Consider the following 25,513-nt stretch of genomic DNA (forward strand, 5'->3'; position numbering starts at 1 on the left):
CCTCCGTGTGACGTCATAGCAAGGGCTGAGGGCGAGTGAGCGAGGGCGACTCAAACCGTTATTGAAACGCAGCTAAACTGTTTTTGAAACGCAGCCCTGGAGAGAAATAGCAAGAAACCCGATGAGTAGTGATGACATCACATACGTGGTGAAATACAAGCAGCTGTGATTGGTTGGGACACGTCTCTGTCTTTATGACTCTATGATCACCTGAGCTGACAGAGTGACCGTCGTAACACACAGCAGCACATCTAGTCCAAACCAGGCGCTGGACCTCTGGGATACAAGATTGAAGGACCATGGTCGTACTCACTGACTGGTTCATACCAAGTTTTCTGACTTGGTCTATAGACATTGTGTCAAGATAGGCTCTGACCTCCAAACTTGCATCTCTGGGACCCAAAACAAGGACGTCTGTCTTTCCTGCATTGAGCTGGAGGAAGTTCTGGTTCATGTTCAACATTTCAGTGTGGTTTAAAATGATTCTACATTGAACCGCATTCTGCAGCTGTAGTGGCTGCTCTCCGCCACAAGGGGAGCCCTGGCGGTATGTGCTGTCATTTCATCCAGCGAAGAAGTGGGAGCCACAACAATAACACACAGCTAGCTTCACTTGGACGCGCGTCTACGAAGGGTCGCGGTTTTAGCTCGTAAGTCCTATTTGAGGACATAAAGGCAGAAGGTTTATCTGAATGGTATAAAGGAACTCTGCTCGTCGGTCCGTTCAGGCGCCATGTTGAAACAACACGCGCTCGTTGTGACGCGCAGGAAATAGACGCTAACTAGCCGCCTCGCTAGCTAGCTAGCTAGTTAGCTCCCACCCAACCCGGGTCTTTCTTCGGCTCTCTGGTTCATGTCTCCGGTCTCGGGGTCCAAGCGCAGACATGGAGAGCTTGTACAAGAGGAAAATGTTTGCGTCGATGCGGAAAACCAAGACGGACGCATCGAAGAAGCGGCAGATCGGCCTGCCCGCCTCCATCCTGGACGACAGTGACGAGGGCTCCTTCTCCTCCTCCTCCTCCTCGTCCGGATCCCAATCCCAATCCGACTTCCAGAGCTCCGCGGGGGAGGACACCGAGCAGGAGCACCGGGCCCGGAGCGATTCAGGGGCGACTTCTAGCGACGACAGCCGCTCTGTTACCCGCAGAAAGCGCTCGTTCCTCGGGGGCGAGAACAGCTCCTCGTCGTCCAGTCCCGGGGAGGAGAGCAGTAACGATGAGGAGGGGGACCGGGTCCCGCCGAAGAAGCTGGTGCAGCCGAAGAAGCGCAGCAGGCTGCAGCCGCAGGACGAATCGGACTCGGACCAGGTGGAGGAGAAGCGGAGGAAGGAGGCGGACAAGGTGAAGAAGAGGCAGAGACACAACAAGCTGATGGCGCTGTCACGGAGGATGAAGGCCAGGGTCCCGAGCCGGAGGTGGAACCGCCTGAAGCAGGTCCCCCATCACACACAGTCCGTTACCTTAAGACCTAAATCTGCCCAAAAGTGCATCGTTAACACGAGGAGAACGTTTCTCCTCTCATCGCTGCTGCAGCTTCAGCAGCTCAAATCTGAAATGTGTTTGTGTTTTCAGGGTGATGGTGATGGTGATGAAGAGTCCAAAGACAGTGAGGAAGGTGATGGAGCTGGAGCAGGGGCAGATACCGGCAACGATAAACAGGCTGAGGAAGGAGGCAAAGAGGAGGAGAAAGAGGCAGAGATAGAAGAAGAAGATGAGGAGGAGGAGGAGGAGGAGGAGAAGTAGATCCAGTCCAAAACGGGGAACGGAGAAGGAGCTTGAATGTGAACAACTTAATTCTTAAACCATCTGAAAATGAGTCCTAACTGTTAGTTTGTACAAACTTTCTTTGTCCTGAAGCATTTTAAGTGGAAATCCAAAACACTGAAAGTGTGTTCACACCAAACGTTACTCCATAAGTAACCACGGGATCATTTGTATTTATAGGCGTCGTCAAAGAGGAGGCGGGGCTTCCCTCCATGTAGACCCCACCCAGGTTTCAACAAGCTGGAATCACTGGATCTAGCAAGACATGTGGGCTGGTTTACCACAGATGGAGGAACCCAGAATCAACTATTTAGCTGTATCGACGATTTAATATCATTAACCGGATGAAAAGGATGCTGAAATAACTCTATAATGATGGTGATCAGTAACAAGTCTGAAGTCATGCTTTGTTAGGTCTGTCTGCAAGACCACAAGCTTTTTAAATGCTGGTTTTCTGAATGGAGTCTGGTTGATGGGTGCGAGGCTATGCTAACATTGTAGCTGCTCCATCAACACTCCAAATAAGGTAATCTAGACATAAATACAGCAGAGACCATGTTGTTTAGACCACAGACGGTCTCCGTTTTCTCCATAGTCTGGTCTGGTCTCTGGACTAATGTGAGCTACTATCGTAGACCTCTGGGGGACCACAGACAGTCTCTGGTTTCTCCATAGTCTGGTCTGGTCTCTGGACTAATGTGAGCTACTATCGTAGACCTCTGGGGGACCACAGACAATCTCTGGTTTTTCCAGTCTGGTCTGGTCTCTGGACTAATGTGAGCTACTATCATAGACCTTTGGGAGACCACTGACCCAGGAGACATCAGGTTCCTCCATTTAGGATTCATCAACAATGGGACGGTTTCTGAGGCGATGACATGAATTTCACATATTTGTCTCATTCGTTCCGCGTCATTTGTATTAAAATCATTTGTATGAAATCATGCCACAAGAAAAATTGGCTTTGTGTTTGGTGTGAATACAGCATAAGTACTGGAGTGGCGGGGTTTTCACTGTCATCCTGTTGCTATGGAAACAAGATATTTGTGACTTGCAAGAAAAAGATGTGCAGATGGTGTACAGGCTTGTTGATTCCTTACGACTGTATTTAGTAAAGGAATCGGACACGTGGATATGTCCCCCCTGTTTCAGTGTCCTATGATCATCCTTCGTGGTGTACCTGTGCTGATCTCAACTTTATTTCTACATTTTAAAATAACAGATTAAGCTATTAGAGCTAGCTGAGCTGCGTATTATCCCTGTATGGCTAGCACGGTGAGTTCAGCCTGTTTGTTTAAATGCAAATCTAAGTGTTAATAGATTTGGACAATAATGAGCAGCAGAGGTACGTGTTAAGTGTGGCAGATGCCAGTGCATTCTGTCAAATATACATTTTTATTTTGTTCTAAAATGATTGTTTTTTTTTTTAAGATTCAGAAAAGTGATCTCTGGGGACAAAATAATTTGTAGTCATTGTTGACTAATTGGCTTTTTCCAGATTTTTCAGCCTCATTGTGGGAAGACCAATAGCACAACATTTTCAGTTTCTTTGTTGCTCCACAAACCGCTGGACCTCCTGTTGAATCGCCACACTACTTTTCCAAAGCCAATAATTACCTTTAATGCTCGAACAAGTGATGAGCTGTTTCTAATAAGCATTTGCCAGTAGATGAGCAGCAACGTAACAATAATCTACAGTGGTATATCACTTGGAATTGGTAGATGACAACAAGGAGTGATGTCAGCTGCAGCTTCAGTTTTGATTGGAGCGGAGACCCTAAGTCACAGTCCGTACGGCTTCATCGTGTCACCTGACTGCTGATGACGAGGTTTTGGCTTTGCAGCATACTGAAATATATCTAGTTCATCATAATAAAAAAATATTAATATCGACCTTTCATTGTCCATTCCTACCACATCTACCGCCATCGAAACAAGAAGGAAGTAAGGTTCAGTAGTGTGTATGGAAGTATTTCTGTGCCATCTGAGTTTGAATATGAATTTCTAAGATTGAATTTTCAGTATCAAAATCAGACTTTGAATTTTAAAAACCATCAAATTCCTTGCAATGTTTTTTTTTTGCCTCTGAATTTAAAAAAAATTCAGTCCACAAAAATTCAATTTCTAAAAAAAATTCAGTCTAAAAAAATTCAACATCTCAAAAAAATTCAGTCTAAAAAAATTCCAACATCAAAAAATTCAGTCTAAAAAAAATTCAACGCCAAAAAATTCAGTGTAAAAAGAACCAGACTGTGTGTGTGTACGTGCGGTGCGACCGCAAGTACACACACACAGACACGGGTGCATGGACAGGCCGCTAATAAATGGTAAATGTGCTATATTGTGCTAATTGTACAGTGTTAAAATTACCCCCTCTCCGCGTCTCCTAAAATCCTGTGGGAAACACTGTGTCACCAGTTAACACTACCACGGTTTAATAGCCTACTTACTGAGTTACTAACGAAGTTTTAATAAACGCCACCTCATTGAAAGTTCATTGTAGATATTGTTCAATAAATCCGGTTAATGTGCAGCATGTCAAGTAATATCTATTACTCAATTTTACGAACACAAATGGCAAATATAGTAAACAGACTCACCGAAGCACCATCACCTGCGTTTGTGGCCATGGCCGGACGGGTCTGTCCTACCTGGGTGGGTGTCACATGACCAATGGAGTGTAACATGATTGGCTAGACGTTGGCTGAATTGAGACAGGGATCGATTGCTTCTCCCTGGTGACCCGGATGTTGAGTCTGGTTCTTTTTACAATTTTTTTAGACTGAATTTTTTGATGTTGAATTTTTTTAGACTGAATTATTTATAAAAATAGAATTTTTTTGCACTGACTTTTTTTTGACAGAAATTCAGAGGCAAAAAAAATTAATTGCTAGAAATTTGATGGTTTTTAAAATTCAAAGTCTGATTTTGATACTGAAAAAATTTTAAGAAGAAGAATTCATATTCAAACTCAGATGGCACAGAAATACTTCTATAGACTTGTTTCTGTTTTGTTCACACAGCGGAGTCTGCAGCTGAAAGACTCTGGAAAGATGAGATCGTTCCATTATGACGCGATAGACATGGATTGGATATTTTGCTGTAAACAGTTTTTTCAAATAATAACTGATGGCAACACACTAGGTCGATTTTTTTCTGCACACCTGAACAAGATGTTGCTATGCAAACGAAAAAAGCAAATTTCTTTATAAATATCTATGTTTTTTCATTCTAATATACCCCCAAATAATACATAACATTGAAATACATGTACAAAAAACATGAATCGAGGCCGCAATTTACCAAATTGTGGATGAGAAACTACTTTGTGACCTTAATAGAATTTAAATGACCTCATAGTAAATAACCATCGTTTTCTGTTTCCTTTTATACTTGTAGAATGAGCAAAAGGATGCATCCCATTAATATAACATCCCCATTGAACACGTTGTATTTGATTCTGTTTGACTCTTTTCAGCCACAAGAGGGCAGACTTTCAACACAAACATGTCCAGCTGTTTCTTGTGAGAGACTGAACCAGCAGCACCTTCACTGTCACCACACCCACTTCACAACGCTCCACTCCTGACCTCTAGTGGCTGAAACTTGTACAACATGCGTTCAATCAGCTGATCTCTGATGCCTGTTTCCCACTGGTTTCTGACACGTCTTATACATGAACAGTTGAATTAAATAAACGGTGGGGCTGTTTACCCGTTCACATGTACAGTATGTGAATGCAACATTAGATTAAGGAGGTTTAGACTCAACCTGATGCTCTGTGCTTCTGTTAGTGAGTGAGTTCTGCAGCAGAGCAGACCGTTCACATGGAGAAAAGTCATCATTGTGTGGCAACGCAGTGAGGTTTCTACGTTTTAAGTTGATTAAGTTCACTTACAAAGGTTATTTAATTCCAACAACACCACCAAGGGGAATTTTCACCCCCAGGAAATAGATAATCTAAGTGGGTACAACCACTTCGATATAACAGACAGAAAAAGGTCACAGGTATGAAATCACTCGGCAGAGATGTGCTTCCAAAAAAAGACAGTATATGTAATATTTCTCTTCTTCTTAATGAACACAACTCTTTTAAAAGTATTATATACGGTCTGGTGGAAGTTATTTTGTAACTTTTATTTCACAGTCACCCTTTTGGCCCAATATTGAACAGTTATTATTTTGGCCCCATACCCTTCACTCAAAAGTATAATCCAAATGAGAAGTGTAGTACACAGGGCTGTGGGCCTCCCAGTGAAGGTGACTAGCTGAAAGAGAGGGGAAGGGGTCCAATGAGACACACCAAACATAAAAACCACACACCATCGTATCACACCACGTTGCACGCTGCTGAACAAGGAAGTGAAGGGGACCGCCACCAAAGGGATCAGTCTGCCACTCGCTCGGGCCCAACAGCTCCTGTTTGATGAAAGAAAGCAAACGTTATAAAATCAAGTCCTGGAAGGGGGGCACGGTGCAAACCAACACACTGGCTTCAAAGAGCACCAACACACTAAAATAGGCCAAGATGTCAGCACTGGTTTTACTGGCGCTTCACACAGACACCATGACTGATAAATGACTAGTGAAATAAGGAAAATATAAACAAACTAAACACTGGGAGATACAACAAAAAGAATGAAAAATACATGAAATGATACAAGCAACCCAACGGTCATGTCCTATGTAATAAAAATCCTGAATGCTCCTTTAATTATGCTCCGAGTAGAGTGAGCGGGCAGAGCAGCGTGGACAGACAATGCAGGCAGAACAGCGGAGATACTAAGTTATTTCCACTATTTTCATGCTTTATCATCACTAAATTCTCCCTGATCTACATTCCAGACTTGTGGAAAAAATTTCCAAAATGGTGCATTATGAAGAATAATGTTCATATTATGGAGCTTCATAGTCAAAGGTTGGTAACACTTTCTATGAAGACCACATCTATAGTGCATTATGAGCACATTCATAGTAAATTATAATGCTCATCATAATCAATCATAATGCATTACAACTACACTCATAGACACACATAAAGCTTTATGATGCACTATATCAACAGTTATAAATCTAGCTTATACTGACTTATAAATCCAAGGGCCTTATGAGTGCTCTTGACCGGTTATAAACTACAGGCTGGCTGCTGGGACTTATAATACATTATAACTACTTATACCCCTCTATACACACACTCAACAATCAACTGTTATAAGGACTCATAGGATGCCATAAGTATATATAAGTTATCAATGTATGCTTTAAGTAAAGTGAGGTTCATATTGATGCATCTATAATGCAGTATACCTAATCATGATGTTTCATTGTTGGCGTTAAGTAAAGTGTAACACATTTGCATGCATTTAAAAGAAGCTATGCTGCATCATAAGTCATTTTGTCAGATACCAAATATAGAGAATTACACTAAGATTAGGAATATAACTGTAAAGCTTGGTTTCAACCTGTAGGGGGCAATCCATGTGCATATTTTGACCACAAAATGTAAATTTTGAAGATTTACAGATTTGGACCTGAATCAATCACCAACACTACTAAATACAGACATAATAGTTTACAGCTGAAAACATTGGTTTTGGGGTTTAGTTACTGTTTAAGGTATAAAACACAAAAAGGGAGAAAAAGACATAGTACATTTTTCAAGCTTTATTTTACCAATGAAAACAGTTGTGTTAATTTCACTGTTAACTGTTCTACCATCTTAAACGTTAAATGCGTAGGATTTAGATGCATCTACTTGTGAAACTATGCAGCCACTGGTCTCTATTTACATTCATGAGTGTTGAATTTCCTCCTATCACGAATGAGCTGGCAGTGAGAAGGTGAAAAATCCAGGTTTTAACTTCTTTCTTAATAAACTGTAAAGTGCAAACATGGGCATGGAAACTACTTCAAGCCACTACAAATATACAAATGTAACAAAATCCAGGTTTTAACTTCTTTCTTAATAAACTGTAAAGTGCAAACATGGGCATGGAAACTACTTCAAGCCACTACAAATATACAAATGCAACATACTACATACTGTAGGTGTGAACTGCCAAACTAATCTTTAATACAACAATTCACATTGTTTGGGTGGCAATTGGAAGCAGAGTGCCCTCTTCCTTCATTTTCAAAATCTTTTCTTTGACCTCTGGGGTCATGGCACTGCGGCACCTATCAATGAATGTTGACGGTTTTTTTCCTGCTCATTCCAGGCCCCCACATGAAACTATGCCACTGTAAAGGTCTGTCTCTATTTACATTCATGAATGTTGAATTTCCTTAGATCATGAATGAGCCGGCCAAGGATGCCATATCTGTGACATCGTCCAAGCCAATACTCCCACTCAATAACTCGTAAATGTTCTTTTAAAAGCCCTGTACTCCTATTTCCTCTATGACGCCAAACATCACATTTAAAGGTTTGCCAGGCTCTCTCTAAATTCTGTGTGTGACCTCTGGAAACAGGATCTACAAAGTGTCTCTTGTGGCAGACAGTATGATGATCGTATCCTTCCTCTGACAGTGCTCTCTTGTAAGCTCTCCACTCATCAGTCACAATGCTTGATCCTCTCTTAACATGGCGCTTTATGATAGGCAGAAGCTGGTCTGTGGAACGCCTCCTCACGATCTTGAGAATGGGTCTCCTGGTGGTATGTGATACTTCCAAGATGCCAAAGACCCATTTTTTATTCCGTCTCCATGCTGGTCCCATCCTCCCGCGGTTGTACTGTCAAACATTGTTAGGGATATAGTACATCAAATTAATACAAGCAATTTGAAATTCAATTTACATGGGTGTTCAAAAGACCTGAGTCTAACTTCATAGTACACAGATGGATTATTAATTTTGCTGGTCAAGGAATAAATCATAAGGTCTATTATTTGTTTACTCATTTCAGTCTAACAGCCATAACCAACAAAAAACAGCACAAGTACAATCAACTATCAATTTCAAATGGGATGATTTACTTTGTCATTTGAAAACTGGTTCTATCAAATAAAGTTCCACATATTGAGCAAATGTATCTTACCTTCCTTTTGTGTGAGAATTTACTTTCATCCAGCATAACAAAGCTATGTCGGCCGCCAACTTTCATTTTACCCTGACTGCGCAACTTGTGAATAGCACGTCTGCAGACCTGCATATAGGAAAACACAAAGCACAACATTACTAACTGCTAAATACTAACTGGAAAGTCTGGTTTCTGACATAAGAGAATAATGTATAGCCAACCATATTTTTTGAGCAATGAAGGATCTCTAATTACCTTGATGTGGCTTATAAGCCAGTTTACCAATGGTATTTCTAATTTTACTAAAGGAAAATGTGGTGTGACATACTTTTCTCAGAGACGAAGCCATCTTTGTTAAGGTTCTGCTACTTGCTGCAACACCGTCCTCGATAAGGTCAACTTGTCTCAAGCGCAGTCCCTGGGAAAATCTACAAAGACATGAAAACAAGAACAGATCACTAGCCCAATGGATAAAAACTGAATATAAAAACTCACACTGATTGTTTTTTTTAATTCTAAGAGCCCGAGGCCTATTCCAGAAAGTAGAAATGAGAGGAGAGAAACTCTGGGTTTTCAATTATATACCACCAACTTCAATAGAGCACATTTTGAAACAACAAGGTTGACTAAAGTGCTGCACAGTAATAACATAAATGCATTGTTGTAAACTCTGGGTCAGTTACCATGGTAACACATTGTCTCTGTCTCCTCCCTCTTACAGAGCTGACATACTGTTTTTTTTTACCCATTGAGTCAGTCCATAGCAAACTGCATATTGAAGCATAGTAGTGGTGGTATCCTGGTTGGATATCAGTTTACTCGGTCTTCAAGTCCACTTTTATGTCCTGTCACTTTCAGAATAAAACACCTGCATGTACTCTTTAACTTTAAGTGATATCTTAACACTGCGCAGACAAGATAGCTTTATTTAGTCATTGGTCTGATTTCAACTGAGTTCCATTAGCAACAGACAAAACAAACCCACCTGTAAATGAATTCCAGGTGGTTCTGGAGGGATCTGCGGGACTTGTAAAACATGGATCCTTGGCGAACTGAAACACTTCTTCCTCTGTGTCGCCTGCAAATCCTGTAAAAACAACTTGGTCATGTACGTGTTAGTGGGTCGACTCTACATAGCATGACCCACTAACACCCTCCCTCGACCCCCCCCCCCCCCCCCCCCCCGCAAAAAAAAAAAAAAAAAAAAAAAAAAACTCGGATCGTAGCACTGTTACTCTTGAAGCACTACTTTACTCAGATGAGGACCTAACACTTGTTCTATTTTTAGCTCTTACTGCATCGGCAATGATACGTCGTGGTTTCTTTGTTTCCTTCTTTTGACAAATGTACTTATTGTAAGTCGCTTTGGACAAAAGCGTCTGCTAAATGACCTAAATGTAAATGTAAATGTAAATGTACTTGATCATGTATCCATTACAAACACAGACAGCAGCCTAAAAATGTAGAATATTTTAAATAGAAATTTTAAAAAAATACAAAAGAGAAAAAAATATTGTATTTCCTCAATTTAAAGACGGCCCAAATTAGCAGCCGGCCTCTTTTAATAACAGGTCTAAATAAATAAACAAGCGATAAACACACAAGTCCCTTCATCCACGTGTATGCGCACTCTCAGAAAGACAAAATGAGCAAATTCACAGTAAATTTTAAAGTTGAGGCTTTGAAATATGCTGCAGTGATATCGGGGAACACGCTGTGAGGCATTTTAATATTGATGGCAGCAGTGTTGGGAACGTTACTTTAAAAAAGTAATTAGTTATAGTTACTCACTACTTGTTCCAAAAAGTAACTGAGTTAGTAACTGAATTACTTTATAATAAAAGTAAGTAGTTACCAGGGAAAGTAACTATTTGCGTTACTGTAAAAAAAAAAAAGTAGCTTTATGTCAAAGAATTTGGATTTTTCTTGTAATGAGGTGGCAAACTGTAGTCTTGTAGTTACTCCTATAGTCGCGTAGCGTGTCTTGTGTATAATAATTGAGATTGCATTCTCTGCACCTCGCATGCGGGAATAATTCAAACTTGAGGAGAAATGATACAGTGGGAGACGCTGTGTCTGTCATATATCACAAAACAGGGTCAGAGCGCACAGCAGTAGACATTATGACGGCGAGACCCCGGTGCCTCCACGAGCCGCCGGGCCGTTCATCATCATCATCATCATCATCATCACCACCGTCTTCACCATCCGCGCTCCACAGCTGCACCGGATTCCCGTCCAACACCAGAACGGCGGGACGGTGGGACACCGGGGACCACGTGGCCTTCGCGCGCCGCTCAGACCAGCAGCAGCCCCAACTCCGGCTCCAGCTCGCGGCAAATTTGCACGTTTCTCCACGGACAACAGGCTGCCGAGACCAGGCACGAGCGGCGCGCAAGCAGAACACGATCCTGACTTTTTTTTTTAACCGACAACCGACAAATTCAATTCATAGTAACGCACCGCATTTAACGTTCAGTAACGATAACGGCGTTGTAACGACGGAAACAGTAATTAGTTAGATTAAAAAATAACGGCGTTACCTAATGCCGTTATTTTAAACGGCGTTATTCCAAACACTGGATGGCAGTCTGGTGAGGGCTTGGAAAAAGCAAAAGTCAGCACTCTCAGTGGAGGTTGACGTAAAACGGGTCAGACTGCAAGGCGTAAATAATGGGTTAGGGTTTTCAAAAACAAGACAATATACATTACAAACACGAGCAAAACATTTCCACTAACGTTAGTCTTGTTGAAAGTGGCTAGCTAGCTTTTCTTACCAGTGGAAGCCGTCCTGTCTTGAAACATGCACAGCAGTCATTGGAGTATCACATGATTTACACATCATTTGGCGCTTCAAGAGTCCCTTCCTCTGCATCCAAAGAACAATCTTTCTTCGATTGTCAACAGTATCTCTTGCACGCAATAAATCGGTTAATCCTTGCTTTAATTCATCCATGTTGAGACTAGAGCACTGCAAAAGTGCTCTAGTTGAGACCACCCTCGCTTTTCGTTTCCCCAAATGGCGCTCAGTTTGAAAGTTGCGGGCGGTTCTCCTCGCGCATGCGCATTGCGCCCAATCAGGAACAGCTCTCTCTTCTTCTTCACTTCTGGCGTCGTGTGGCTGCAGACCCGAGACCGCAGACCAGAGCTGTGTGCGTTTGTGAGCTGAAAAACGTGTAAGTGTCATACTTTTTTGTTTGCCACAAACTTTACTTTCTACTGTTAGTTCAAAAAATCAGTTTGCTTTTAGGAAGGAGCCAAGACAGGTAACTTCCTTTTTTTCCCCCTTTCTCATGGTTAGTCTTTGGTGAAGTCTGACCTCCTGTCACATTTGAGTTACTTTCCTGCACGTGTTCAACTTGAAAAAGGTGCATTGACTGGTTGTATTGGTAAGAGATGAAAAAAAAACAGTAGCAAGACAAATTAAATATGTGACTCAAGATAAACGAAAAATAAAATCACCTGCAAATGCAGACTGCGAACATACAACAGACCGAGCTAACGTTGAATTTGCTTGCTAGCAAGGAACCTGCTAACTGACACTGCACATATTTTCTCCTGTGATGAGCTTGTTGTAGGATATTTCATTTTATAGCTGTTGTTATTTTTCAAAATAGCTGAAAAGCTCAAAATTGTATTATTGGGTATATATTGGGTATATATTGGGTATACCCGATTTGGGTATACCCGAAATCGAATTATGGTCATCCTAGTTAACATCTATAGATGTTAACTAGGATGACCATAATTCGATTTCCAAAAAAATAGGACTATGTTGACCCCCTCCCCCCACCCGCCACCCCAGGATTGTAAAAAGTGGACATGTCCCAGCAAAAGAAAACTGGCATAAATAGCCAACTATTTTTATTGGCATCTTTTATATTGTTTCTATATTTAGATTGTCATAGGTATTAAGAATTTTCATTCATGAAGTGCATCCCTCATGTTTTTGTATATTTGACTGCTGCATGTACAGTATGTAAATTATTATTATGTATATGCAAGTTAATAATTAACAGGTAGGCTAATGCATCTGTAATAGATATCATAATGCAGACATTTTTGTAACAATAATAGCATTTTCTTGAAACTGTGCCTTGCTTTTTATTAATCTAGCCCGCTTCAACCATGAGTCGTCGCAAGGTGAAAGCCAATCCCAAGGCTGAGTCATCTCCCCAGAACAGCATAAAAGGTCTGGTAATATCCTTTTTTTCTGGTATTGTAACTAATTGTCGAGATGTGGGTCATTGACTACCAAATATTAATAACAGCATTGTTTTTAATAATGTGTGGCTCAAGGTTTTTACAATACTGTATAGTGTTTTATACTGTACACTGTGTCTTGCTGCTGTCACAAGAGAATTTCCCAGTTTGGGACCAATAAAGTAGGTTCTCAGTATGGTCCATGTCTATGGCTGATGCCGTGGCTGTTCAATACATTGTTTCAGCATCAACATCACATAAGCAATAGTCATATTGTATTACATTTTTGTATTTATACATTGTATAAAAAACAAAAAAAAGCAAAACTGAGAGGGCAGGCAGGTGATACACAGATTCTACATGCACAGCAATTACAAAGAGTGTATAGTGACACAATGACCCAATTGCAGCACACAATTAGTTACATCTTAGAATCTTTGAGACCTTTGTGCATAGATACACAATCAGGGATTCTTAATTTATGTGTTGCAATTATACATACCTCCTGTTATTATTTATTCCTGTTATTATTGTAAGAGAAATTCTTATGTAAGGGTTACTTCATTTGTAATTATTTCAACAGTCTCACCAAATGAAGTTATGGAGGTTCAAAAACTCAAAGAACTCCTGGAGGCAGAGAAAGAGAAGGGGCAATTTCGTGATGAAACCATCTCCCTCCTCAAAGATGATAAGACTTACCTGAAAGGAGAACTTCAGAAAAAGGATGAGCTCATCCATCAGCTACTCTCCAAGAAGGATGAAGATAATTCCACAATCATGCCTGGCAAGTCAGGTGAGTAATTATCCATTCACATTCATACAGTACAAGTATATTTTTTTCACTCTCAGGTTTTCTCCAGTACACAGACAAAATGTGTTTTCATATTTATTCCTTTCTCACAACTAGATCACTAGCCACAGAATTTGTTTTGTTATTTGCAGGTGTCAAACGCAAGCATGGGAAGAAAGCCAAGCAATTAATGAGCATTGCTTCTGACAAGGAAGATGAAGACTCCAGTTCTGTTCTTTCTGATTCATCTGAAGGTAACAAAGGCACATACAGATGAATCAAATCCCACATTTTTTCTCATTGTCTGGTAGGGTTAGGCGATGTATCGGTATTAAGAGTTATACTGATATATTAATGAATAATTAGTGGTAGGTCACACTCTTCATTTTAGCTTTTACTTGTTATGCAGTGATCTGCTGTCCACTGAAAGCTTGACAGAAGGGCTTTGCCTTCACTGTCAGTTCTGCAGGCCATAATGTCATATTTCCCTTAGTGCATCTGCTTTATCAACAAGTTTTGGTTGGTTGGAAGAGGCCATGTTTATCACTCTCTCACCTCAAACCTGTTTCATTTAATTGACACATTCAGATGCATGTCTTCATGATGACATTTTTTTTTATTACCTGAGCCTGTACTGCCAAAAACAATCTCTAGCTACCCAGGGGGCAAAATCCCAGTTTTTTGAAAAACGGACACGGAGCGTTGTAAAAGGTTTGACACCAGAAATGATATCGAGGAACTTCAAGGATTAAAACCTGGGTGGACAACCCGGTCAACTAGCTGCTGGAAAGCTACAGGGGGGCCAAAACCCCTTTCTTGGGTCATTTTGCTGGCGAAATGATGTAAATGCAAATATTTAGGTACTACAATGGCATAAATAGTCATACAACTATAACATTTTTACAACGCTCCGTGTCGGTTTTTTTGCTTTGCCCCCTGGGTAAGCAGCTTATTCCATGGCATTTGTTTATATTTTGAAAGTTGACACTATAATGATCTGTTTTGATCCTCCCTTGATTTCTCTTCTAGATTCATCCATGAAGAGCTACCGAATGAAATCTCCACCCTCTTCCTCCTCTTCCCGCAAAGTTAAACCCACTGATGACCTGATGAGAAGAAGAAGAGGTAATTGCTCATTACAGTTTTAACAAGTTTGCACATTTTGACAGCAAGCTTTTTAAACACAATCTGGTTTTAATGTACCATTTACAGCCAGAAACACCAGGAGCATCGTAGCACGATACAAGATGGCCCTGGATGCCTTCAACCGAGGGGGATCGATGAAAGCAGCATTTGAGACCATTGGTGCTGACAGAAACACCGTGTCCAGAACAGCACCTATTGCTGAACTCAGCATTGCTGCACCGGAGATATTTAGAAATGTGGGGGCCTGGGATGAGCGGAGAGAAAAGCTGTCAACATTCATTGATAGGTGCCGCAGTGCCATGACCCCAGAGGTCAAAGAAAAGATTTTGAAAATGAAGGAATAGGGCACTCTGCTTCCAATTGCCACCCAAACAATGTGAATTGTTGTATTAAAGATTAGTTTGGCAGTTCACACCTACAGTATGTAGTATGTTGCATTTGTATATTTGTAGTGGCTTGAAGTAGTTTCCATGCCCATGTTTGCACTTTACAGTTTATTAAGAAAGAAGTTAAAACCTGGATTTTGTTACATTTGTATATTTGTAGTGGCTTGAAGTAGTTTCCATGCCCATGTTTGCACTTTACAGTTTATTAAGAAAGAAGTTAAAACCTGGATTTTGTTACATTTGTATATTTGTAGTGGCTTGAAGTAGTTTCCATGCCCATGTTTGCACTTTACAGTTTATTAAGAAAGAAGTTAAAACCTGGATTTTTCACCTTCTCACCGCCAGCTCATTCGTGATAGGAGGAAATTCAACACTCATGAATGTAAATAGAGACCAGTGGCTGCATAGTTTCACAAGTAGATGCATCTAAATCCTACGCATTTAACGTTTAAGATGGTAGAACAGTTAACAGTGAAATTAACACAACTGTTTTCATTGGTAAAATAAAGCTTGAAAAATGTACTATGTCTTTTTCTCCCTTTTTGTGTTTTATACCTTAAACAGTAACTAAACCCCAAAACCAATGTTTTCAGCTGTAAACTATTATGTCTGTATTTAGTAGTGTTGGTGATTGATTCAGGTCCAAATCTGTAAATCTTCAAAATTTACATTTTGTGGTCAAAATATGCACATGGATTGCCCCCTACAGGTTGAAACCAAGCTTTACAGTTATATTCCTAATCTTAGTGTAATTCTCTATATTTGGTATCTGACAAAATGACTTATGATGCAGCATAGCTTCTTTTAAATGCATGCAAATGTGTTACACTTTACTTAACGCCAACAATGAAACATCATGATTAGGTATACTGCATTATAGATGCCTCAATATGAACCTCACTTTACTTAAAGCATACATTGATAACTTATATATACTTATGGCATCCTATGAGTCCTTATAACAGTTGATTGTTGAGTGTGTATATAGAGGGGTATAAGTAGTTATAATGTATTATAAGTCCCAGCAGCCAGCCTGTAGTTTATAACCGGTCAAGAGCACTCATAAGGCCCTTGGATTTATAAGTCAGTATAAGCTAGATTTATAACTGTTGATATAGTGCATCATAAAGCTTTATGTGTGTCTATGAGTGTAGTTGTAATGCATTATGATTGATTATGATGAGCATTATAATTTACTATGAATGTGCTCATAATGCACTATAGATGTGGTCTTCATAGAAAGTGTTACCCAAAGGTTTTATTTAATTAAAAGAAAGAACAAATATGTATCTTTATCTGGTATAAATCCCATTAGGATCATCAAGTGCCCATATGGTCATTTGGGGGTCCAAATATGGGTTCCAAGAGAGTCACCTCTGCCCGAAAGGGTTTTTGGACCCCCATAAAACCCCCACCAGTGGTACCATACCCTTCAAATTCATTTTGGCAAGAGCAAAGGTCCCAAATATAACAAATAATCCTGGTTAGAATAAATATGATCATTAATCGTGGTGCTGGGGACACCCAAAAAGTGAAAAATCACACATGCCGTCAACATTTTTTAGGACTTTGGTGACCCACCTCTCACCCAAACAGTAAGGAATGTTGTGATTGTGTAGTACACATCACAACGAACTAACACACCAATTTTCAGCCTTCTGTCACTATTAGAACAGGAGTTATGGGCCTCCAAAAATGCCAACAAATGAAATGTGAAATTCCAATGTGTCAAAAAGGGGCGTGGCACTTGAAATTCAAATGGACGCCACGGGCAAACCGTTTGAGATATTGACCTGAAACTTTTCAGCAGAATCTGAGAGGTGTCATGTACATGGGTGGCTGAGTTGCCATGGAATGACCCTGATGGATGTCTAAAGATGTCACAAGGAGCAGATGTCAACAGGATTTTGGAGGTTTAATATGCAAAACTGTAAACCCAGAGAAACTCCCTGTGATCAAAAACTGTGCTACACAGAGATGCTGTTAAGATGTCTGATGTTAGATGTACAAAGAGGCTGTCTTATTTAACATGTACACGCCCAGACTAAAGCTTTGTGGGAAGCAAACACAATGTCTCTGTGAACCAACAGAGGAGCAATGGTTAACTGTGAAGCATTTATTAAGTTACCCCAGAGGCACCACAAACAAGGAGTTGTGTTTCAGGAGAAACGACAGTGAGGAGTTCGGCCTAGTAGCCTATAGTGACGCTGACTGGGCAGCTGATACTACTGACAGGTGTAGCACCACAGGCTACAGTGTGAGCCGAAGTAAAAACAGTTCTTTAGTTTCATGGAAAACTAAGAAACAACCTACAGCAGCACTCTCAAGCTGTGAAGCAGAGTATATGGCTCTGGCCTCTACTATAAGAGTGTATCTACCTAGAGCAGCTATTGGAAGGACTTGATGAATACAAATACACACCAACAGTGTATGAGGAGAACCAGGGAACAATTGCCTTAGCCAAACATCCTGTCAGCAGACAGAGGTGCAAACACGTGGACATTAAGAACCACTTTATAAGGTCAGTTGTAAACGAGGGGAAAGTCACCCTGTTATATTGCACTACTGAAGAGATGGTTAGATGTTATGACCAAACCTGTCACCAAGAAGTTTGCAGGTGTTATGTTTGGTATGAAAAGAGTGGGAGAGATCCACATCTGTCCACATCCACTTCTGTATTGTGTGTACTCAGTGACTGTGATTTTACTGTTTTACTGAGGTGCAGTAGGCTATTTTATGTTCACCACAGTGTGGCGCTAGTTTACAGGTGAAGGGCTCGTGCAGCATCATTGAGTTCAGAGTTCATTCCTGCATTGTGAAGACAGTGTAAGACTGCTTTGTCTCAAATAAAAACGCCAGAGAGGCTAAAGATGGTTTCTTCTTCGTCCACTTATTCCCAGAGTTCAGTGCTGGTGATGCTGCAAAGCTCAACAGTCGTCCATTATTGTAGTTTCTCCACCGCAGACTCACGTCAATCGCTGTCAATCATCAGTGGGTGCAGTATAATGACGTAGTTTAGTGAAAGTCTGGTCTTTTCCTAAATTCTTTTGAGTTCTCCTTCCACCTTTCCTTAAGCCCGTGACCTTTTCCCCAGAGGTCAAGGAAAAGGCGTTAGGATCTCATGTTTTGACTCCTCGACCGCAACCCATGAATTCAGTTCCGTGTCTCCCTCTTCTCTCCCCTAAAGCCTAAACCAACACATCATGAAGTATCACGGTGACACAGAACAAACAGGAAACAGGACATTATGATTAGTATTTAATTTAAAAGCAGCTCCTGAATCGACAGCCTGTGTGTGTTGACCTTTAGTTACCTGTGATGCCGCCACACACACAGGCTGAGAGCGTCAGGATATAAAGTGCAGGTGATAAGTGTGTGATCAGGTGATCTGATCAGAAGCTGCTGAAGGTGAGTTCACACTCTGCACATGATGTAGAGAAGTAGCTGGTAGTTTTCAGTAGCAACTCAGATATGTCCGTGTTGCTCAGATTCATAATCCTGTTCACTTGTTATTTCATCACATAGTTCCTGATTTAATGCTTTTATAGAAGAACATGTTCACATTTCTTAAACTAATGTAATTATTGTTTTATTATTGGGACTGAACCTCAAGTATCATAATGGTAATAGAATTAAAGAACAAATGATACATTTATAGATGTCTACTGCTCATTACAGGAAAAAGAAAAGTGCAACATCAAACTATATCATGACATCATATGGATGTTTGTGTTTTTTCCAGAATGATTACTGCTGTGATTGTCGTCCTGCTCTTGCTGAGCTCAGCCAGCTTTCCTGTCAATACACAGGGTAAATAACCAAATATGAAATGCTCTTTTTAGTGAAGATAATAATGTAATATTCATCCATCAGTATGAGTTTCCTGTCAACAAAAGCTGATTGTCTTTTAAAAGTAAAGTTAGAATATTAATAATACAGCAATCTACCCAGATGTATTATATTTTGTTATTATTCTTATTACATTTCATGGTATCGCTCCAGGTTCACTTTTTCAACATGCATAAACAGGCAGATCCTGTTTCGCTAAATCTGGCAACGTGTATACATATATATATATATATATATATATATATACTATTACCTATACTGTTATAGTATCTAATTTAATACTATAATATATTTTACAGATGATCATCCAGGCGGGCACCATGTAAAGGTGGTCCAGGCATCTGTTGGACGTTCAGAAGATGCTGGTTTCCATAGACGACGTAAACCTGCTTTATTTACAGTAGAAACACGAATGTAACACTGACTCATTGTTAACAACAGGAGCTGCTACATAACACACTTTTTATTGAAACAAACTTACGTTCAATCGATAAACAGCAAGCACATTTTACTCGCTGGTGGTTCTGAACAGAAAGATGAAGCCAGCAATGTCACGTATTCATGTCTGACAATCACTCAGTTGCCATGGCGACGCCTGCATGCAGCACTGTGAAGTTGTCAACACAATCAGATGATCAACATGTCAGATTCAAGGAGACGTTCAGTTTAAGCTCAACAATGACAATGAAATACATGAAAAAGTAATATTCTTCAAAGTGACTAACTCCACCCGCCTGAGACTGCAGCGATGCTTTAACCCAACACACACACACACACACACACACACACACACACACACACACACATGCTGATTGAAATCTTAATGTTGATACACCAGATTAACCGCTCAATTTTCTAAATGACATCAACCATAAAGTTCTATTTGAACTCTGTCTTACAGGTGCAGCTTTACAACCAGAGCCAAAATGAAGCCAGCAATGTCACGTTTTCCATGTCTGACAATGATGTGTCAGGAAGTGAGGAATCGTCTCATACATAAACAGAAAGAGTTCTGACGTCCATGCAACAAATAAAGATAGATATGAATGCACTGACTTGTTGTTAATTGTTCAAATCTGGAATTCAAGTGTAAACCGCAGCAAGAAATTGGTTAAAATTGAAAAAGGAATTCAAATCATTACAGTTTTTTTCAATTGCTTAAGCACGATTTCGAATAGAGGGCCCGGTTTTTCAAAACACTACAAACAATTAGCACAACCATACACACAATTAGCAGAACACCTCACATCCTTTGCAAAATGAAAAACTCTTGTAAAAACTATACACTACTTTATAAAAATGATATTTTGTTACCATATGAAAACACACACGTTTCATATGACTTAATTCTGTCTGAACCAGTTACACACTGCTGCGCTTAACCTAAAACACTTTTAGCAATTCTACTCCTCAGTTATTTGAGTAATGTAAGTGAAGTACACAGAGAAAGTGCAAATATACAATACTAAAAATTCACCAAATACAACACAAGACCAATGCTGAAGAGCAGGGCTGGACGAAGGGCCGATGGCGATTTTGGGCCGAGCCTTTTTTTTTTTTTACTAATGGTACTAGTGTTAGTAATAGTATTAGTCATGATACATATTCAGTGTTTCCCACACATTGAATGGACTTAACTAGCGGCTCTAATGATAGGCCTAAACAGGAGGGCAGCAGCGCTTATTATAAGGGGAAATCCTCGCGGCTGGTTTGGTTCATCAACGTTCTGTTTCCCCCGTCGCCATGGCAAGGCGTCCCCCGCGCCGACCCCCCTTAGCTGCGCGAGTTTGACTGTGCGTGCGCGTATGTCAAAACCAAAACACCAAGGAAGGCTGAGGAATAGTTACCCACTTATATTATTAATAATAATAGTCATAATAAACTAATAGTATAGAGAGTATCAAATCGCTGAAGACCCAAACGGAGAGTTTCACACCGCCGAAGAAGAAGGACCTGAACGCATCTTTGCTAGGAAGCCGAACGAGAGGGATCGTCAATGAGCTACTGCGGGAAAGAGGGCGACGAAGCCCCTCGGGGCTGCGGACCCAGGAGCAGCCCCAGCAGGCCCGGATCTGAACCGAGGCATCGGGGTAAGACAACTCTGTTGGTTTGGGTTTTACGTTTTACTTGTTGATGCATCCCTTAAAGACGCTAAAAGCGCCCAAAGTCAGAAATCAGTGTCACTTTTGGAGTTTGACGGTGAACAGTTCACATCAGTTCATGAGGACTGGACTTCGTGTAAATGTAATATTTGTGTGGGACAGAATGTGTTAAATATGGCGGGAGAGCCGTGTAGTGTCGTAATAGAAAGTGCGGTGGTCGGAAAGTTGTGTTGTTTGGATTTGAAGGCGTCAAATCTTCCACATCTGACATGGAGATTTGTGGGAAAGAAATGGCGGCGGCGCCATATTTCATAACATGCCAAACATGTGTTTTAGTTGTTCACCATGGAAACGACGGAAGTGTTCGTGCTGCGGTCGAGTGAGCCGTCATTCGTTTTTCCGAAGTTGAACCAGCCTCCCGTAAATGTTTATCTTTTAATTTTTTTACGTTTGTGTTTTTACTGCTGACAAGAATGTTTTTATATAATAGAGAATAGATTTATAGTCCAGCTCTGTATGATAAGTGGTCTGAGATGACTTTTTATGGTATATATTATTTGATGTAATTGGATTTATTTAATTTTTTTTTTTTTTGCTGAGGAGGAGACTAGTGGACACTGAGTCTCAGAGGAAGAGATTTCTATTTGTTTTACACATTCAATACAAATTTTGACGGTTATATTCCTGATAACTTGTTTGGCCAGTTTTTTTTTTCATTTTTCCATTTAGGATGCCTCGGAAGAACCACCGGCTGTCCGCTGCTGCCAGGCGGAGGATGGAGGATCGGTGTGACGGCAGGAGCCTGTCATTTCCTTCTCGGGCAGACCCCCTGGTATGTACTCAAATGTTTTCTTTTATCATTACATGTTTTACTTTATTAATTGTTAGATGTTTTCTCACTATATTTAGTGGAAACCTAGTGGAAAGAGCTATGCCTCTATACTTATTATAAATTATGAATGAAATTTCTGACTGTGATTTTATTTATTTTATTTTTTTTACTTTTTCACTAGCCCGTGGAACTGGACGTCGCCATGCTGTGAGGAAGTGGCCAACTTCTGCTCACACCGGCAGGAGCCATAAGTTGGTCATCCCGCCGGAGTCTCCAGACAAAAAGGTAATGTTGTGGTGGAAGTCATTTGACAAATGATGTTTGATGTTGATCATAATCTTGTTTGCATGATAATAATTCTCCGTTGTGTCGTTCCAGTTTGTTCTTCTTGTCGGGGACTCCCACCTTCGTAGCATCGTGGATGGGTTCGTCACGATGCCGGAGGGACGCCTGTCGTTTGGTGCCATGGCGACGCCGGGGGCTTGCGCCAGGGACCTGAGGACCGAGCTGGTGAGTGCAGTCGTGCCACGTACACCAGACCTTGTATGTGTTCTTGCCCCCAGCAACAACCTGACGGCCAGGAGGACGGTGGAGCAGGCAGGGGAGGACTTCGGTGAGCTCATCGCCAGTGCCTGCAGTCGGTGGCCCAAGGTGTTCGTCCTGGACTTCGTTCCTCGCCTGTCGGTCGACGTGGATGTCCAGGATAACTTCAGGCAGGAGTTTCGCCGCGTTGCAGCAGTCATGGGTACGTTTTAAAAGGATGTTTGTGAAGTACATTTACATGTATGGTGTGTCATGTGTTAGCATAGCAGACTTTTAACGATGCCATCTCTGTGTATTTATTGTAGACGTGCGGTACTGCTGCAAGACTGAAATGCAGAAGAAAGACCCTGATCACCAGCTTTTGGAAGAACTGATGGCTGCTACTTTTTCCCACCGCAGAAAAGACATCGTTGGAGATGAGCCGCTCATCGCAGAAGTCATTTCCCGATGGCCAGCGCTGTTTGATGAGAGACAGGTAATCGCAACTTTGTATGTAATGAAATGTTATTTTTTTCATTCTCCTCTTCTCTTCATTCTCTCCTTATTCCTCCTCTGCTTCCCCCTCTGCTTCCCTCCCTCCTTCTGTCCCTTCTCCTCCCCTCTTTTACCCTTTCCTCTCCACGTCAAGAACTATGTTGATCAATGTTTTCTGTCTGTCTTGTCAGATTAGGGCAGAATTCCAGCGTATTGTGACTGAGGACCTCCTGGAGAAGTTTTTTGCTGGACTGAATGACCTTGTGCCAAGACTATTGGCACTTTACAGGGCAGCGACCATGAGCGGAAAAAAGCAGTCGCTCCAGAGACTTTTGGACTGCCTTGAAAAAGATATAAGTTGAAGAGCAGATGACTGGAAACAGACAATTTTTGTTAACATTTTCATCTTACTGCATGTTTCTTTGTCTTGTAGAACACAAATGGAAGAAGGGCAGCTGCGCTTCTTGGCCTGCCACACTTTATATCGGGTGAAGATGCTTCGAATGTCATCAGAATTTGTGATGTAAGAATCACTTTTTTGTAATGAAAGATTGTATGTGTGCATTTATTGTTCTGTGGAATGGGACCCTGTACACACACTCCACTTACTCAACTCGCTTCACTCTCTCTCTCTCTCTCTCTCTCTCTCTCTCTCTCTCTCTCACTTGGTGCAAATTGGTGCAAGAACCCTGACACACACACATGCTGATTGAAATCTTAATGTTGATACACCAGATTAACCGCTCAATTTTCTAAATGACATCAACCATAATGTTCTATTTGAACTCTGCCTTACAGGTGCAGCTTTACATCCAGAGCCAAAATGAAGCCAGCAATGTCACAGCAATGCAAGCAATGTTGTTAAACACCCAATCAAAAAAAAAGAAAAGAAAGATACTATAAAAAAATTGGGGGGGGAGGGGGGGGGGGGGGGGGGGGCGGACAAAAAAAGAAAAGTCTCCTCCATGGCCACGTTGAGAAGAACTCCTCGATTGGATTGAGAAATGGAGAGTATGGTGGAAGGTATAGCACAGAAAATTGAGGATTGTGCTGAAACCAGTTGTGGACCTGTGCAGAGGGGTGGAATGATATTTGTCCCAGATGACAATGTATTGCATCTGTTGTATTTGGTTCACTGTGAGGATGTTGTGCAGTTGGTCCAGAAATGTCAGAATGTGAGCTGTGTTATAAGGGCCCATATTGGCATGACGGAGGAGGACCCTATTCTGTGTAATGGCTGCGCAGAGGGTGATGTTACCCCCACGCTGTCCTGGGACGTTGATTATAGCCCTGTGGCCAATGATGTTTCTGCCTCTCCTTCTTGATTTTGTGAGGTTAAACCCTGCCTCATCGATGTAGATAAACTCATGTGGGATTTCTTCAGCATCCATCTGTAAAACTCTCTGTAATACAGTGAAAGACAAGATTGTGTAGTTTAGCATGGATCTAATACACAGTAAATTTAGCTTGCAGTGTGTAACATCACAGTGCTAAAGTGAACAATACATACCTCCACATAAATGCATGCCGCTGTTGTTTGACCCTCTCCGAATTCCGCTCAAAAGGCACGCAGTTGTTTCATTTGAAGTTGATTCTTTTTCAGGATGCGTGCCAGTGTTGAGAGCGAGACCTGATGAACATTATTGAAAATGCCATCGTCGCCAAACAGTGCTTGTAACTGCCCACATGTCAGTTAATACATTTTTATTTATTCATTTTTTGGTTCCTACCTGCCCTTTAGTTTAGGCGGAACATTGTTTGTTTTGTTTCTGCACGGTGCCACTTTAGCGACACACCTCCTGGCGGAGCATGGCAAGGGAGAAACAACACAGTCGGTTGTCTCCACACTCGGTAAAGTTAAAGAGCAAAGAGAAAGAGTTACGACATTAAGAAGACGAAGACAAGAAGAAAGGACAAGATTCAGCCATTTTTGGTAGTGTGCAGCCTACGAGGTGTGTGTTTGTTGTGTATTTGTGTAGTTATATTGATCTGCAGGCTCTCAATTAGCACATGTGTTTATGGAATTGTTTGTTTACCTTCATTTTCTTCAGTTCTCACGGGTCGGTCGGTGACTGAATAAACCCTGTTTTTTAAACGAGCTCGGGTCTCATGCTTGACTACCGAGAGGAGCTACAGTGAGAACTCGACTGCTTCGCGTGAGTAGCCGAGGGAAACGCCGCTGGAGTACGGTGATCCCAGTCGGGATGAAGCCTCTGCACGTCGCGGGTGCGCCGTTCATCGCCGTCCTCACAGCAGCCAAGAAAGCTTAAGGTGCTATCGTGTGGATTTGCGTGAATAAGAGACTTTGAGTGCTTTGCACAAGAGACTGAAACATTTTTGCATTTTCAAGTTATACTTACCTTTCACTGTTGAAGTCTGTTGACATTCATTGATGCAAATCGCGCT

General features: G+C 41.2%; 3 protein-coding genes and 1 long non-coding RNA gene across 5 annotated transcripts in view; 3 read left to right on the forward strand and 1 right to left on the reverse strand.

Annotated features, from left to right (window-relative positions):
* LOC311030317 (uncharacterized protein) overlaps positions 1 to 25,513 on the reverse strand; it is a 242,164-nt gene that overhangs the window by 86,838 nt on the left and 129,813 nt on the right. The window lies entirely within an intron of this gene.
* Positions 550 to 3,656, forward strand: LOC311029589 (uncharacterized protein). 2 transcript variants are annotated; one of them, XM_084034810.1, is made up of 2 exons: positions 550 to 1,450; positions 1,572 to 3,656. In XM_084034810.1, the coding sequence occupies exons 1-2, from the start codon at positions 885 to 887 to the stop codon at positions 1,699 to 1,701; spliced, it is 696 nt and encodes a 231-aa protein (XP_083890936.1). In that variant the 5' UTR covers positions 550 to 884; the 3' UTR covers positions 1,702 to 3,656. The 2 variants fall into 2 exon arrangements, with proteins under 2 accessions (XP_083890936.1, XP_083890935.1); XM_084034809.1 differs by having other exon boundaries at positions 550 to 1,433.
* Positions 11,876 to 15,265, forward strand: LOC311029324 (uncharacterized protein; the record flags this gene model as incomplete). Its single annotated transcript, XM_084034420.1, has 6 exons — positions 11,876 to 11,958; positions 12,899 to 12,974; positions 13,569 to 13,778; positions 13,928 to 14,029; positions 14,805 to 14,900; positions 14,988 to 15,265. The coding sequence occupies exons 2-6, from the start codon at positions 12,911 to 12,913 to the stop codon at positions 15,263 to 15,265; spliced, it is 750 nt and encodes a 249-aa protein (XP_083890546.1). The 5' UTR covers positions 11,876 to 11,958; positions 12,899 to 12,910.
* On the forward strand, positions 21,860 to 22,841 carry LOC311029621. The gene is made up of 3 exons (XR_014598898.1): positions 21,860 to 22,090; positions 22,272 to 22,375; positions 22,469 to 22,841. It is a non-coding gene; the product is annotated as an uncharacterized lncRNA (long non-coding RNA).

This window comes from Eutrigla gurnardus, assembly GCF_963514095.1.
Source record: "Eutrigla gurnardus genome assembly, chromosome: 19".
Taxonomy (NCBI): domain Eukaryota; kingdom Metazoa; phylum Chordata; class Actinopteri; order Perciformes; family Triglidae; genus Eutrigla; species Eutrigla gurnardus.